Source organism: Tetrao urogallus (assembly GCF_951394365.1).
Source record: "Tetrao urogallus genome assembly, chromosome: 12".
NCBI lineage: Eukaryota > Metazoa > Chordata > Aves > Galliformes > Phasianidae > Tetrao > Tetrao urogallus.
This window is the reverse complement of record NC_136825.1, coordinates 13,155,641-13,172,211: the sequence shown is the minus strand read 5'-3', so window position 1 is coordinate 13,172,211 and position 16,571 is coordinate 13,155,641. Positions and strand designations below refer to the sequence as shown.

The 16,571-nt window shown below is 46.3% G+C and overlaps 1 protein-coding gene across 1 annotated transcript in view; it reads left to right on the top strand.

Moving 5' to 3' along the window:
- Positions 1-16,571, top strand: part of ZNF423 (zinc finger protein 423) — a gene marked incomplete at both ends in the record, with an annotated part of 172,888 nt that overhangs the window by 19,947 nt on the left and 136,370 nt on the right. Inside the window, one exon of the mRNA XM_079541314.1 lies at positions 9,756-9,815. Within this exon, the coding sequence (XP_079397440.1) occupies positions 9,756-9,815 (60 nt within the window). The remainder of the gene's footprint in view (positions 1-9,755; positions 9,816-16,571) is intronic.

Sequence of the window (16,571 nt, the reverse complement as noted above, 5' to 3'; positions counted from 1 at the left end):
AATAAATGTTTGCATCTGCCATGGAGACTGTCACAAAACCTTGTCCTAGCAAAAAAGAAAGACTTCCCATTTTCAGATGAATGACTTGCGTGATGGAGAGGGAAGGATGTCTGCACCATTATTGATTACGAGGTCAGCTTTCTGATCAATGGGAAGTTTTACATCCACTTGACTGACGCTCACCTTAACAGCCCATCCCTGAAACCAGTCAGCACTAATACGAAGTGATGGTTTCCCAGAACACCGTGATGTCCATAATGCATACAGGAGGGATGCAGATAGTCAGTCCTCTACAATATTATTACTTAAAGAGCTCTTTTGTCAGTGTGACTCGAGTCATTTCTGTGTGCATGGCCAAAGTATGACTGTGTTGAGAAGCGGGAATAAGCATGGGCTGAGCACAGACACGGCTATAGGGTTTCCGTAAGATTATGCAATTCAAACAGAAAATCAAGAGAACTGAGAAATCTCATTAACAGGATAGGAAATATATTCATATTCAAATTTGTAGAGGTACTCTGCTTCACTGACCCCTTGGCTATGGGTGAAATTTTCCTGGGAAAAAGCATTAGTTCAGCTAAGTAACCCTGATTGCCTCAAGTGTAAATTAATTATCAGAACATTTTTTCTAGTGGTCAGATTGGAAGAAAGTTGTGAGAGGTAGGAGCTTTTGTACGTATTTTTCCTTTTCAGTTTCGTTTTAAGAGACTTGTAGACTATGAGAAGCTGTGATAGAAACAGTTGAAGTCTGGCCGAACTTGTCTTGCTCACTCCAGTTACCAGCACAATTCCTGTTTGTCCATGTGCAAATAACCTTGTACCCATGTGAATTCCTGATGTGGGAAGCTGCTTCTGAGTGTCATTTCGTAGTACCCCTTTCACTTTGGACAGTGAGACTTTTCTCCTTCTTCTTTCAGGTACAGTACATTTAATCCACCAAAATCCGAGTGCAAAACTCCATGCAAGTTATATTTCTTTAGGGAAACTTCTGTCAATGTACTTGCTTGAGCCATGTCTGGAAATGCCCACACCCTGTTTCCCAGATGAACAGGACTTCTAGGAGACAGGACTTATGTTCTTGGCAGCCTTCCTCCCGACAGAGGACCAGAAATAAAACAAGCAAATAAATATGACAAAGAAATGTTATAGAACACAAAGCACTGACAAGAGCACTTGTCAGAGAGGAGTCGACACGATATAATTTGCCTCCAAGTAAGGATGGGCTGAGCTGATGTTATTCCCCACAGTCCTTGTCCATAGAATTGGGATTTTAATAGTTCTAGAGGAGACACGGAAGAGGCTGTAAGGATGGAGATGAGGGTGTTTGCTGCTGCCCTCCCTCTCTTCCTACAGTTGCTTTCAGAGCTGATGCCTGGAGCTTTGTGCTCTCTTCTCAGCTGGAAGTCTGAACAAGTCCTGTCCTGACTTTGGCTGGGCCACTACTTTTCTTCCGAGTAGCTCCCTTTTGGATTTGCGATGAAAGCAGTGCTGATAGCATGCAGATGTTGTGGCTGAGGCTGAGCAGCTCCTGCGTGGAGCGAAGGTCCCTCCTGGTGCTCGCCCTGCCCACCAGCACGTGGGTGTGCGTGTGAGGGGCCGGGGTACCGCTAGGCCTGTGCAAGGAGTGAAGAAGCGCGGGGCCCTGAGAGTCACGACAGGTGCATACATTTCCATAGACACATGTTTGAGAGGGGGCTGCCCACGGCAACATGGCCGAATTCAGAGCCTTGCTCGGGCCTCAGCTCTGCTGGCTGCGGCACGCCTGAACGCTCACCCACGGTGCAGAGCGAGATAAGTACGTGTCCCTTCAGCATTTTATGAAACAAAGTAATGCAGATATCTATAAGTGAGACATGACATGAAGCGTACAGATAGTAAGTTTGGAATAGTTCTGGGAGTTAAGAATTTACATGTCTTTATTAATTATTAGATGTTATTAGTGAGTGACTAAGGAACTGGGAAGCTCTAAGCGTTCTTTTGAAGTAGCGTACCCAAATTAGGCTAAATAAATAAATAAATCTGAAAATGTCGGGAAATGTCTGCTCTAATGAATTTTCTAAATACACAAATCACACTTATTAAATCAGTGGATCTTTTAGCTGTAAAAATATTATTACTGTTACACAGGGGAAATCCATTCAGAATTATAAAATATTTGGAAACTCTTTCTACGTTTCTTTTTGGTGGGAAGGTTGTAAGACTAATACCAACAGAAGAGAGTATGAAGTTTTAGAAGGCAGCTTTCCCCCTTTTGTACATGTGCCAGTTCTCAATAAGAACTGTGTTCTCTTTTCAAGTCGTGTTTAAAATAAACTGTGTGTATAACAAGACCTTGAAATTTATTTATGGTATGTTAGCACTAAGGACGAATTGTTAAGGGGTCATAAAAAATATTAGTTTCCACTTTATGGAAGCACCGTCGATTTTTCTTCAAATTAAACTTGATGCTATGAAGGGATATATGTGATGTATAAAACTTTCTCTCCCTCATTTCTTTCACCACAACACAGCCAACCAATGCTGTCTTCCATGGGGACAAATCTCTGGTGGAGAGTTCCCCCCAGCCTGGGTGATACTGGCCCGCAAGGGGCTCCATGTGTGGAGCACTTCCATAGGCTCCCAGGCATTCTGCTCATGGTGAGGGAGGTGCTGGATTCCCCACATATGAGCTGTCAGAGCTGCTTTTATCTGCCCTTTATCTATATTTCACCCTAACGTGTTTAATTTATACCCGTTGTGTGTTCCTTCATCAAAATATTAAGGCTTGTACACAAGAAAGACTGACCTTCCTGTTAGCGTCGAAGAGGCAGTTCAGAAGGGTATATTGTTTTATTATTGAAATACAATTTATGAACCAGAAATGATCATAGATGCAAATTTATACTTTGCACATTTTTTTTTCTTAATAAGAATATGTATATTTTCATCTGGGGAGAAAGCAGCATTAAAATGAGAGCGCCTGGGGAGCGTTGCCACACACACACGCATGCACACGCCTGCATGCCAGAGCCCCAGCGAGCCGATGCTGAGCACCGAGCTCCTACCCGTGGCCCAGCCCGCACCTCCCGGGCAGCTGGCCCCAGCTGGTCCCAGTGCTGGCACGGTTGTGCTTTGGGAACTTGTTTCCTTCTGACTGGGACCGGCACCACAGAGGAGGGTAAGGGGAAATAACACCACTCACCAGATGGGTTTTTCCAAGCCCTCGCAGCTCTCGTTAACGTGGCTGGTCAGGAAAAGCCTTCTCTCTTCCTTTTCCTGTGCTACCTGCTCTGAAAACAGAGCTGACTAGTTAAAAAATGCCCAGGTCTGAAGGAGTAGCAGTAAAAATCAGTGTATTTCTTGAGGCCGAGGTGTAGAAATCTGGCTGAAGGTTTTCTTCCAGCTCTGACAAGCAGCCCCAGTGCTGAATGGGGTGTTGGGGACAGTAGGGGCATGATGCTGCACAGCATGCTTGGGCCGGTGGCAGGGTGAGGAGGTAGTTGTGAAGGGCAGAGGCCATTGGCAGCAATGGGGAGCAGGCTGCTCCTGATGCATGAGGTCTGCTGTCCCCAGGGCAGGAGGTGGGGTAAGGGGCTGCAGCCCGCTGCTCAGCTGCAGGGCCTTGTGGCCGCTTCTGTTCTTCCCGGGGTTGGTTCCTATTGCCGTATAAAAGCGCTTGTAAACCGATTTCAAAATGCTCCTCTTTCTTTGCACCATCAGTTTGTGTTAAATGTGAGCCCTCAGTGTCCTTATTAGCTGCCTCAAGACAGGGCCAGCCCATGTAAATTATTTTATTAGGTGTCTTGTTTATAGAGAAACTTTATAGCCCAAATGTAAAAACAGTGCACTTTCCTGTCTATTTTTTCTTTCCTAGGGAAGCAAAATATGCAATAGCTCTGGCGTGGTGAGGCTCTGCACCCCTTATTGTGAAGCCCAATGTTTTTGCTCCAGTTTCATTCCAAAACTTCACTTCATTGTGGCCATTTCTTTGTATATGGGAAACTGCAGCTTGTAAGTTCAGCCCCAGCATTAAGATCCTGGCTGTGAGTTGTAGGTGTGCTAATTCCCCCTTTCTCTGCTTCGTCAAATGAATTACTCCAATTTCAACACGTAAATGTTTTTGTCCTCCAACAGCATTCCAGATGGAGCGAGAACATTTAAACTGTTGGTTGCTGAAGTCAAGTGTGCGGTTTTATGAGCAACGTGGGGGACGTCAGATTCACCTGTTTTCTTTCACTCGAGCTGTAAAACGCCTGTTTACTCATAGTAGATCTATTTCTGAAAGAAGGCGCAGACACTATGGTGACAGTTGCCTTAGAAATGCACATAATGAGCAAGAAGCATGCCTGTAGGCAGCCGGCGCTCGCTGCCTGCAGCCCCTGCCCTGTGCCCCCACCCTGCCACCATGGGCTGCACACCCCGGGGCGCTCCGTCCGTCTGCAGCAGTGCCAAGGGCATTGGAGGGGATGGGGTGAGAGGTGCTCCCGAATCTGTAACACACACACACAGGTGCCTCCTGGTCCACTTCTAAGAACTGTAACCTTTGTTTTATGTGTGTTATTCATGTAAGACGCTGATCTGAGAGTAAACTGAAATAGTGGCTGCATTGTATTACACTATGCACTCGTATTTATTTACATAATAGATTTTGATGGGAAATGCATATGTGCAGTAGTGTCTGTGAGTTAGAAACAAAAACTAAATGTGAGCACTGGGAATGGATTTTCGGGGGCTGGTGAGTGAGGTGCGTGGGTCACAGGAAGGTGTGATGGTGAGCCACTATGTGAGTCCTGCAGGTTGCTGCCTCATGACCAGAGGCTGTCCGTCGGGTTCTCCCCTTATCTGCCTGCAGTTCTACCAAGTTCCACTGCGGTGTCTGAAGACCCAGGCCTGTTAGCTGCGTGCAGATTTACGGCGCGGGTTTAAGCTAATGGGTACTTATCAGGCAGGCTGTATTTGGTGATCGTCCATCATTTGCTCATTAAACAGTGTATCTAAGTGATTCTCATTTCCTCCCTGCCATGTCTGGAAAGGAGGAAACTAGACACATTACGATGGAATATTAATGTCCTGGAGGATTAAGCCACCCATAATTAGATCTTCTTTGCATAAACCTGCTAGTGCTACCTTATTTTGTTGTTTGTTTTGCTCTTCTTAATCATCTTCACATCTCTTTCTCTTCCCAAATCTTCTTTTTCATTTCTTTCCCAGTTTTCCTTTGTAATGCTATTCCATTTGTCTCATCCTTCTTCCTTTTTCTTTTCCCCTGACCTATTGAGCACAGCAGCCTGGGTTTCCCCACTCCTCCCTCCTCCACACAAAAAGGCTGACTTTGCCAGCAAAAACCACTCTCCCTGCCAAGCACTGTTACTGACTTTGGAGAAAAGCAGCTAGAGAACTTGTGCAAATCCAGGCTCTGAACTACCTAAATAAGCCGAATCAGTAAACCCCCATGTCTTATTCCCTGGCTTTCTGGCCCATGAAATCACTAGTGGATAATGGTCCTATTTAAAAGGAAAAAATGCTGCTCAGGCACTATTGATGGCTGATAGGACTGGGCAGTCATTGGGCTGCACTGAAAGCAGGGAACTTGTGGATCCTGCGGCAGGGCGAGGAATGGCATGGCATATCCCTTCCAGCTGAAGGGAAGGAGGATGCACCCAGACACACTCACTGATACTGTTCCCTGTGCCCCGCAAACTCTTCTGTTCCCATATGGGGTGGGTAAGTCTCCTTATGGCACTGTGCTCCTGGCATAGGTCAGCTCTATGCCCACAGCAGCACCAAATTCAGCTAGTTTTCATCCTGCTTCCCTTCCCTGTTCCTTGCACATCTGTGTGTTTTGCAGACTTCTACCTCACAGGTGTTCCCAGGTGGAGAATCTAGCAGGAGCACCTAAGCAGGAGGTAGGGAAGACTTTGAGATGAGCCAGGAGATAAGGTGAGCTGGCTTCTCCAAAGCAGCAGATTACAAGCATTTTCCTTTCTTGTTGCATTCCACTACCAGCTGTGGCAGCCCTGCTTGGGCAGGGTTCTGTGCTGCAGGTGGGGCAGGATGGGAGCATCCTGTGCTCTCCTCTTCCTCCAAGCCAGAGTGGCACCAGTGCTGTCAGCACTCGGGTTCTGGGCTGGGTGCTTTAGCTTGGGTTTTTGGCATGGCCCCAGCCGGCAGCATGCCTCCTGGCTGGTCCCTGCACCACTGCAGTTGTGGCTGTTTAGTGAGCATACCAGGGGGTTCTTGTATTACGGGAAGGATTAAAATGGCCTACAAAAGCCTATGTGATAGGGTAAGGGAGTACACGCATGCCATCTCGGTTGCTGAGAGCTGCTGCTCACTTGTAAACCTGATTGCATTTAGAAATCAACATCTGTTTCAGAAGCTTCTCACTTTGATAAGGTTAACTTATTTCCTGGGAACAATAAAGTGTTAAATAAGCACTATGGCTACAGATGGAGTGCAGGTAAATAGTAGCTCTTGCTTTTGGGGAGGTGGATGTTACATCCTGTCAGAAGTTTCTCTGAGCACAAAAAACCCAAATCTTTGTGCCTGCAGCACTCGTGACCTAGCAATTAAATCAGCATCCTTGGGGAGCATCTGAGACAAGCGGGCCAAAGGCAAATATTTGGAGTGTGCGGGGGTGTTGTGCCACAATGTCACCCCTCCGCTACACTGACTTTGCTCTGGCTCCCTCCTCCTCCCTGCTCTGGAGATATAGCAAAGCCACAGTGCTGGGGAGTAATGGAAGTAGAAGCAGACTGGTGTGGGTGCTGTGGTCCCCCTTTTTTTCCTAATTGCCTGCATGGGGGGCTTGGCACAGTGGCCTTGCTGATGTATCTCTGCTATTTTGTCAGTGAGACCTAGGGCTGAGTATCCATCCTCCAGCTGGAGTGATGCTGCAAAGCGGGAAACTGCCCAAAGCGCTTCAAAAGGTCACGTGGAAGGAGCAGGTATAGGTGGCAGTAGGAGTGTAATTACAGAGCAACTTCTGGTGTTGCAATCATGCAGCATGATCTGGGGAGAAAATGGGGTGAGTTTGTGAAGGAAAACGGGAAGCATCCAATGAAAAACATGTGTAGTGTGTCTGAACATTCTGCCCAAATTTAGCGTTAGTGACTTTGGGTGGCTCCATTTTTCAGTGTTCAAGATGAAACGCTTTCCCTCCCGCGCCATGCCAGTTCCCCGTGGCGTTCCCCTGCTGCGGGGCCGTGCCGTGCCCATGCCCTGCTGGCGTCGGAGCTGTGGGGCTGTGCCTGTGGGCTCTGTGGGGAACCACACGGATACAGGCCGGCTCCCTGCCTTTGGTCACTGTGATTGGCTGGTGTGTCACAGAAAGCATATTTTCCTGCTAGTAAAATGGGAGTTATTTTACTGTGCAATGTATTGTGGAGAGTAATCATGTTGGATGCTTTGTACCTCTTCGTGGGCTTTTTTCCTCATTACTGCTGCTTAGATAATAGCATCCACAAAGTGAGTGTTAATGCAAACTGGTCACCTGAGTCAAACTAGCTTTCAAGGAATAATGGCCAAAATGCTATGGAACTAAACCTTTAAAAGAAAAATGAACCGAAGAGAATTTCTCTCTGGCTGATACTGTGGGCCAGGGGCCGTTCTGCCTCAGCTATCGGCAGCAAGAGCTGGGAACCACAGGCAAACTTTTCAGCTCCTGTTTGGGCCCATGGAGGAAAGGTGAGCAGAGGCACAGTGGGAGTGGGCACCCTCCCTGCTGTCATAAGGCATGCCTGTGACAGAGCCTGAAAGCTCAGTGCTTTGCTCCAGCCACCCAACCCATCCTTCCCTTTTGTTGAAAACACATTTTAAAGAAAATAAAGTAGGGAACGGTGTCTGGCAAAGGGAACGGCAGTGTGCAGCTGATGACCAGTGCTGATCTCATGTACTGCAACTTGAATATGACTGAATTTTGTACCCTTGCTTATTTTAAGTATTTTTTTTTCTCCCTTCCTTCTGTTAGAAAACATAAAGAAATACAGAATTCCAGCATAAAAGCAGTAATATGAAAAATTATGCAAGCACACCAGCCAAATAACAGTCAAGGATAAAATAAAATTAAAAACTTTCCACTTGTCTGTTTTGAGTTACGTAGATGAAGCATTATTTAGTTTTGGGGCAAAACCCTTCTGACTTTACATGGATTTTAATGTATGGATTTACTTGTGCATGAGTGAAATTGTACTTTTGGTAATTACATCCAGAGTTTTCCTGTTAAAAGATGGGTCAACGTGGAGACAAGATGGCGGTTCACAGAGCACAAAATGGCGGGCGAGCCGCTGTGGGGGAGGAGGTGTGATCCAGCGGGCTCTGCCTGCCTGTGCGCTGTGCCCATAGTGGCTGCAGGAGGCCCACGGTGTTGGGCCTTTCTTACTCTGTCACTCTGCAATTGTCTCACATGCCCTCTAGGCTACTGTGGATTTCTTTGGCAAAAGTATAGCTGTGTCTGAAATAGCACTTTGAGCAGAAATAGCAAATTTTCCCCACTAGTAAACTTGCAGCCCTCCAGGCCGGTGCAGTGCCCTTCTGTGCTATGGATGCTGCTTGTGTGGGCTGGATGAGAAATCGAAATTGGGCAAAGCTCTGCCTGTGTAAGCTACCTCCTCTATTCCCAGTGTCTCATTGATGTCGTCAATGACACCAGCCTCACAGACAAGTTTATAGGATACTGGAATTCTTCAAAGGAAAGGAAGGGATTGGGAAAAAGCATAAAATCAAGGATCCTGTGGCGCAAATGTGAATAATCAATGTAAATAATCACTGGAGCAGGTTCCAGAGCTTAGCGTACAGATCCCACCTGGTCAATAGTGCCTGTGTTTGAGGCTTTGCAATACGGCTTTGATTTCATTTGCAGAACTATTTAGAACTTGTATTCAAATCCAGCAGCATTTATATTGAAGGGTGAGAGGCTGTTCAGTGCAAGGAATACGTACTTTTCATCAGGAAATGCAGACTCATGATTTACATTCTTTTGGTGTTGCAGTGACATAGTAGGCAGATATAGGTGATCAACTTTTACAACTAAGATGAATTTCTGCAATTACTGCTTCCAAATACGCGTCCTGGCAGCAGTGGGGCAGCCACTGGCCTCAATACCAGCAGGATTGGGCTCATTGCTGGCCTTCCTGTTGGCAGCTGATTTCTTCCTTACTTGTAAGAGTGAGATGAAATTTTATAACTCCTAACAGGCAGGCTGTGTACATGTTGCTTGCAAGTGCTGAGCACCTGGCTCTGGCAGCTTTGTATCATCAAGCTTTAAATGCACTTATTTATGACTGCCATATTGCGGAACTTGCTTGAATGTTATAATAGTATTCTTTTAAAACCCTAAATGTGTTAATGACATACATCAGGCAATTTTCTCCTCATCGGTCAGTTCTTTATGTACTAACTTATCTATTGCAGCATGAATATCAAAAATGAGGTCTGCGTTTGCAATGGCAATTTTGTACATGCAAGTTGTTGTGAACATACAAGATTTCAAATGTGCATCTTTAGCTAGGGATACTTAAACCTCTATTAAAATTTCACAAGAACCTGTCCAGGAAGAAACTGCAGGCAGAAATCTCATACTTTGGTTAGAATGTAGGCAAAAACTCTTCGCTGAATTTCTACCTTATGAATTATTTTATAGAAAACAGTAAGTTCTTTGGTTTTGTGGTGGTCTATTAGAATACTTAATGTAATCTTGGACCTAGATTTCTGATGACTTTGCTTTTTAGTTGGTTCTTTTATATGGTTTTTCACAACATATTGTTGTTCTTTTTCAGTTGAAGAGGGCGAATCTTCGGATTTTGCTTTGAACTGGGACTCATCAGTGACTCAATCAGGTAAATATTTTAGGTTCTTCTGATTGCAAAAACTGCCAGAAAGCTGCCAGGCTTTTTACAGGAACTGTATTTTGTATGTCACATTCCTGTCTTCAATCCAAGACTACCCACTGCAACACAATTTTTATATCAGTTCCATATGGTCAATAAAATCTATTACATACAGAGACTAATATACTCTTATCCTCTGGAGAGCCATTCCTCCTTCTTGTGGGCACACTGAAGCGGGTTGTGATTTCTCCAGTATAACCACTTTGAAGTTTTTTGCAGTGGGCACTGTTGCACATTCATTCCAATCTAATTACATAAAAGCAGCTTTAACAGGAATTTTAAACTGCAGTCTCAACTGGAATGTGTGTGTTTCTCCTCTCAGAGGAAATTGGAAAGTACTGTCGGAGCTGGAGGATGAAAGTGGTACATTGCCATGGCAGAGACATTGAACACGCAAAGCAGCTTTTGCTCTCTTTGATAGCAAGAGCACTTAAAACATGTGTCTGGAATGTGCTCATTTGTATTGCACTGAAAATGTGAATGAAGAGAGTCTTAAAGCATGCTGGTGTGTAGCTACGTAATGTGTGTTGATAACGTAAATGTAATCAGCCGATTGGCTTATGTTCAAAGGTCGGGGGAAGTAACCAGTTATGTCCCAGAGCTGTGTGCCATGTGTGCTGATTTTTACTACCTTTTACATCTCTAAGGGTAACGGGATCATCAGAATGTTTTTGACTCTTGAAGCTGTTAACTCCATTTCCCTGCCCTACCTCTTGATGAGGGTGCTCTTAGAGACTGGGCAGTGGTATGGGAGCCATTCTCAAACTGAGCGTTAATGTGAGAATAAAGAGGTGCTGCCTTCCCGTTCTGTGCAGGCTGTGTGGCACTCAGCAGCAGAACAGCCTGCAGGAGGCCTCTGCCATGGCAGCAGCATCCGGCAGCTTGGCATGGCACATTCTTCATGGAACGGGCACCCCTTCCTGGGTGCAAAGCTGTCCTGGGGTCCCTGGGTGGCCAGCATTGCCCTCGGGGCCCCTTTGTGCCTTCAACTTCCCCTGTTCTGCTGTCCCCCTGCTGCCACCAGCCCTGGGTCATGTTTGGCTCTGCACAGGCTGAGGTTCCAAATAGTAACAGTAGCGATGGCTTCAGTTCAGAGTGGAAATTAATTTGGGATTTGTGGAACATATTGGTGACTAGGCTGTAGGTAACAAAGCCTATAAGAGGCTTTTCCCAAATTAGTTGGGTCTCCTTCATTTCTCCTTATTTAGTCCTATAATTATAGCCCTCATTCAAGACATCAGATGTGAGGAGAAATGTTTTGAATGTGCGGTTTATGGCAGCTTAAAGAAAATGGGTGCTAATTGACAGGTTTTCCTTTCAGTATGGTCAGTAGGTACAGGCTTCCATCTGACATGCGCATCAGGGTACAACTTGTTCTGTAAGCAGAGGGCAGAAGCTGCAGACTGACACGCAACTGAGCAATGGCAAAGACAGTGCGGAAAGCTGGAGTGCATAGCAGTGCAGTGTAGCAGCTCTTGTGCAGTACATGGCCCTGGCTGCAGCCACTAAGAGAGGCTTGCCCCAGCCCACAACACCTCATCACACTCTGTGATCTTCCTGTTTGTATTAGCTCAAGAAGGTTGATGCTGAACTTCAGCAATGGATGAAAAACATTCTTTATTCATGCCCCTTCCTTCCCCACCCCCAAATGACAAGATTGCCTCCCCTACAGAAAAAAACCCAAACAACTGAAAGCACAAAAAATTGACTTATTAAACTCAGTTGCTAGATATTTCAAGTTAACATATTTCTCTGCTTTCTTCTCCGGCATGTTAGCACATCTCTGTGTGCAAACACTCTCAAAGTGAGTCCTGGGAAGTTCTGCTGGTGCTTGGCGGGCTGCTGCCAGCACCATGGGATGGCACTGGGCACTGTTATGTGCAGAGTTGTTTTAATGCTTATGCATTCCAGCTGAGGGAGAGAAGGTGCTTCTGCTGCTGTAGCTTGCTTTTCTCACCAAGCCAGCACAAGCAATGCTGGAAGTGCTCTTGGGGAGGCCAAGAATTGAGAGAATACAATGAGATTGTCCCTGATGCAGGAATTGCTCTCAGTGCCCATCAGGCCCATTTGTAAGGGGCATGCTGCCAACTTCCTCTGAAGTTCTCATCCTCATTTTTTCTTAATGCAGAACAAGAAAAGGCCTCCCTTGCCCTTGTCACCCTGAGGACCCAGCTTGGTGGGCTGCCTCTGTCCCAGTGGAGCAATGCAGAGAGGACCCCCCTCCCCTGCTGCCCCCACTCTGCCCTGCATGGGGCTTGATGCTGCCTCCAGGCCAAGAAACCAGGGTTCTGCCTCTGCCTGACTGGACCCTTGCTTTGCAGACTGCATTGCTGTTGTAATACATCACAAGAGCATTATCTTGAGGAGTAGCAAGGGACACTTTAAAGAAGTAAAAAGTCTTACTAAATATATAGAGAATTTAAGGCATTTTAAAGACCTATGGAAGCATTTTGCATGGGGATTGCTGGGGAGTTTCTCATTAGCCTGGCTGTTGGGCCCTGGGGAAGCTCAGCCAAATTGTCTGGGGCACACAGAGCAGATTCTGCATTCTCCTTGGGATCCCTGCAGACCTAAAAGCCTGAATTTTTGTGTCTGCTCTTGAGGAGATGGAGGTATCGTTGCTAGCAGCTACAAGCTGGGATACTGAGGGCCTGGGGAACAGGGCTGGTGACACACAGTGGGTGCTGGGGATGAGTGGCACTGAGCTCCCGTGCATGTGAGAGCTTGCTTTGTCCAGGATCCTGTGTGAGGATTTGAACTGCCTTCTACTATTTCTTTTAAAGGTTCTCTCATTTAAGAGAGAAGAAAGAAAAAAAAAAAAGCGGCAACTTTTGAGAAACAAACCACAAAATAATACAAAACAAACCCCAGCCTGCAGTCACTCCTTTCCCACTCTTCCACTTTGCATGACATCTCCCAGCAATGTAAATCTCACCTCTCACTTGGTGCCCCAGTACAGGAACAATTCTGTGCTGCTTGGGGACCAGCAGAGCCGGCATGGTGCTGAGATGGCTGGTGTCTGATGCATGGCATCTCCCTTAGATGGCAGAACTCCGGAAAAAACCTGCAGGTACTCTCTAAATGAAATTTGGGATACTTTACTGCTGCAGAACTTTGAGGAGTTCAGTAACAACTCAGCAAGCATTATAAACCTTTTGTCTTGCATATACTCTGAAATTGCTTGTCCTGAGTGCCTTCATAGGCTGATTTCACTGGTAAATCAATACTACCACGTTTTGGTTGCAGGTACGCAAAGATTTCCAAAGAAATGAAACCCTTGAACTGTATTAGCAAAGAGCAGTTCGCTAACAAAGTCAGGAGACTTTGGTAACTTCTCTTAGTTGCACGTTTTTGTTTTTTTTTCCAGCCTATGATGGAAGGTTTCGTCTGACAGATTCCTGATAGCAGGAGGAGCTTTTGGTGGAGGTGTGGGGTTCCCATGGTCTGACCCACACCCTGCACCTGCAGCACCTCTGGAGCAGACACAAAACCCAAAGCTCTCAGCAGCTCCCTGGCTAGCATTGGATCAGGACGGATGTGTGGTGGTGCCAGGGGGGGGCTGGGGCCTCCTGCAAGGGAGAGCAGCCCTCAGATGCGAACATAGCTTGTGTGACAGGATTTAAATCAGCAGCACACACCTGTGTATTATGGCATTTCCTAGAAAATACTTACTATTAAAAATGTGAATTGGGAAAATTATAGCAATAGCATAAAGGAGGAGAATTAATTTCCATGGTAAAAGAGGAGAGGAAAAAAAAAACTCATTTGGAAGGGAGGTACAGTGTGCTACCCTCCATCTACCCACGCTTTCACTTTGAAAGCAAATCTGCTTAAGAGAAGCCAAGCGAGGTGGTGAGTCACTTTAGGGTTACTGGACTTCCTCACCATGAAAGCCAGAGCCCAAGGTGTTCCTGCAGCCCCACAGTGCTGGAAGGACTGTCCTCGGCATCGCTTAGCCCTGTGGGAGCCACCAGTCAAACAAGCAGCAAGGTCCTTGGGTTGGCCCCAGGTCCTGTGAGCTGGATGGGGCCCCAGGTCTAGGAGATGTCCCCATGGGACCATCCTGCCAGGACTGAGGCCTTCTGAGCCCTCATCACGTGTTCAGCACCCACTGGCATGCCTGTCCCGCCGTGGTGCATGGTAGCCCTGCTTCTTCTGTTCCACTCCATGCTCCTCCTCTGCATTCTGTTCTCCTGCGGTGCTACCTGGTCATCTCATTCTCCACAAGCAAAGAGATGGGGTTAGATGAACATTTACTGTGATTTCAGATGAAAATTGCATCTGTTGTTTACAACAGCCTTCAGGGCATAACTAGCAGTAATGGGCTAAAGTAGAGAGAAGGAGATCCTGGACGGAATTTCAAGAAACAGCTCCCAGTAGTGAGATCTAACAGGCTCTGGTATTATCTCCCATCACTCCGGTCATTTTCAAACCATACCGGACAAAGTGCTTGAAAACATGCTGTAGGAACGGCCTTACATTGCAGAGGGATGGATAAGATCGCCTGATAAATCCTTCTTATCTCTAATATATCCAGCTTTGCCACACTCTAGATTTGCTAATATCCTGCAGATCTGGGGACAGATGCAGACTGAGCGCTCTGGCAAAGCGCTTCTATGTGGGATCTCAAAGCACTTTACAGACACTAATCAAGCCTCCCAACCAAGCAGAGAGTATTCCTGGTGCCCCATCCCATGTGACTTTGCCTTTGCTTTGTGCATTGTGCCACTGAACATCTTGCCTGAGCTCTAGCTCCTGGATGTGCTCAAATCTTCTTCAGGACTGAGGCACTGCAGGTCCCAGCCTGCTTTGGCAGGGCTGAGTGCAGCCACAGCCATGCAGCTGCAGGAGAAGGCTGCAGTGGGTTTTCCCTCGGTGGAAGCAGATGGCTGAAGGGCTGACGGGAAATCTCCTGGTAAACAGTTTATTTGCTCCTCCTGCACTTCTTCAGCTAATTCACTCATTGCAGTTGTTTCTGGTAGCTCAGAGTTCCCAGTCTCAATACATGTAAAACAGGAATGAAGAATATATTATACTGGAGAAAAATCAATACAAAAATAATGCCACAGTTATAGATCATTCACACTGAAAATAAAGCAAATTTTCCCAGCCATCAGAATGGGATTTTATAAACTAAGTTGAAAAATAAGGAAAACAAATGGAATAAATGAACTCTGCTCAGTTATCTGGAGTGTGTAAGGATATTGGTAAGGAACTCTGCAGTGAGGAACTGCACAAAACTTGTGGTGCTCTGTTGAAATAATCCTTGCTTATTCAGTAGAGGAGACTCAAATCGTTTGGGTTGGAAGGGACCTCTAGTGGGTTTTGATCAACATTGGCCTGCCTAGTAAGTGTTGAGGTAACCACTGCTTCTGAATTTTGAGTTAAATTGTCTTTAACTGTTAAGCTTATTACAGAGCAAGAGTGTACGTATGGTTATTGTAGAGTATGGATGTCCAGGAGAAGAAGGCTAAAGACTCATAGAAAAAAACCTGAAGATAATATGGCCTGAAATTTCCCATACTAGAAGGTACATTTGAATTTCTGTCCTTTAGCATCTTCAGGAACCTTTGCAGGACTGGCTACAAGCAATTACAATGTCACTGTCAAAGGAAGCAAACTCATCTCAATATCTGATATTTGTTGTCTGTAAATTCAAATGAGAAAACTGCTAAGTGGGAGAACTTATAATGAGATTTGGCTCTCCAATCTCATTCTGTCCACATGAGACTCATGGCTCTCATGTGGAGACAAGCAACCTGTGTCTTGTCAGGGCCAAGCAGCAACACAGCGCAGATGTGCCAGATGTGTTCAGGGGACTTGTGGGATGGGATGTGCATGGGTGCAGCATCTGGCGTGCCCTGCTCTGTGCACTGCTGCACCCATTGTGGTCATTGCCAGGGCGCCTGTGTGCCTCCTGTGTCACCCATTGGTCCCCCTTCCTCACAGGGTGGCTTTGGTATTCATTAATAGCAATGATTAAGACGGCCACATAATGCTGAGGAGAGGAAAAACCCGCGGCCACATAATGCTGAGGAGAGGAAAAACCCGCGTGCTTTGCTTGGAAGTGCTATCTGTGCTGTATAGAGCCCTGACAAGATCAAGGCTCTAATTAAATTATCTGGCACGTGGACAATTCTGTTGTAAGATCTGCTGAGCTAATGCGTGGCTGTTAGCTGGTACAGGCGCTGAATCAGAAGCACCAATGAGACTATTTGCAGCCTGCTTTAAAAAATTCTAGTGCGTTGTGAAGCCTGTATCGTTAATTGCCCGTTAGCACATTGTAATTGCTGTAATTCTTTGCAAGTAAAATGATGTGAAGGACTCAACATTGCACTGTTCTTACCACTTCACACGTTGGCGATCCACTGTGTCCTCCACTCAGAGTTTTGCTAGGTATCCTGACAACCAGACAGCTGCTGGCAGCCCACTCCCACCCTTGGGCTCACTGCTTCACACAGGCTTTGGGCGTAGTGGGGCTGTCACACACTGTGTGCACAAAGACGGCACGGCAGTGAGCCTCGACCACTGGCCGGAGCCTTGGGCAGTGTTGCCTGGCTGGGAGCCCCAGTGCTGCCCGCCTGTGGCTGCCCCGTGCAGCTAAGTGGGCCAGGAGCTCCTCCGGGTGGGATTAGGGGGACGTGTAATAGATGAGAGATCAAAAATGTTAATTAAGAAATGGTCTCTTCTAATAAGATGCCTTCA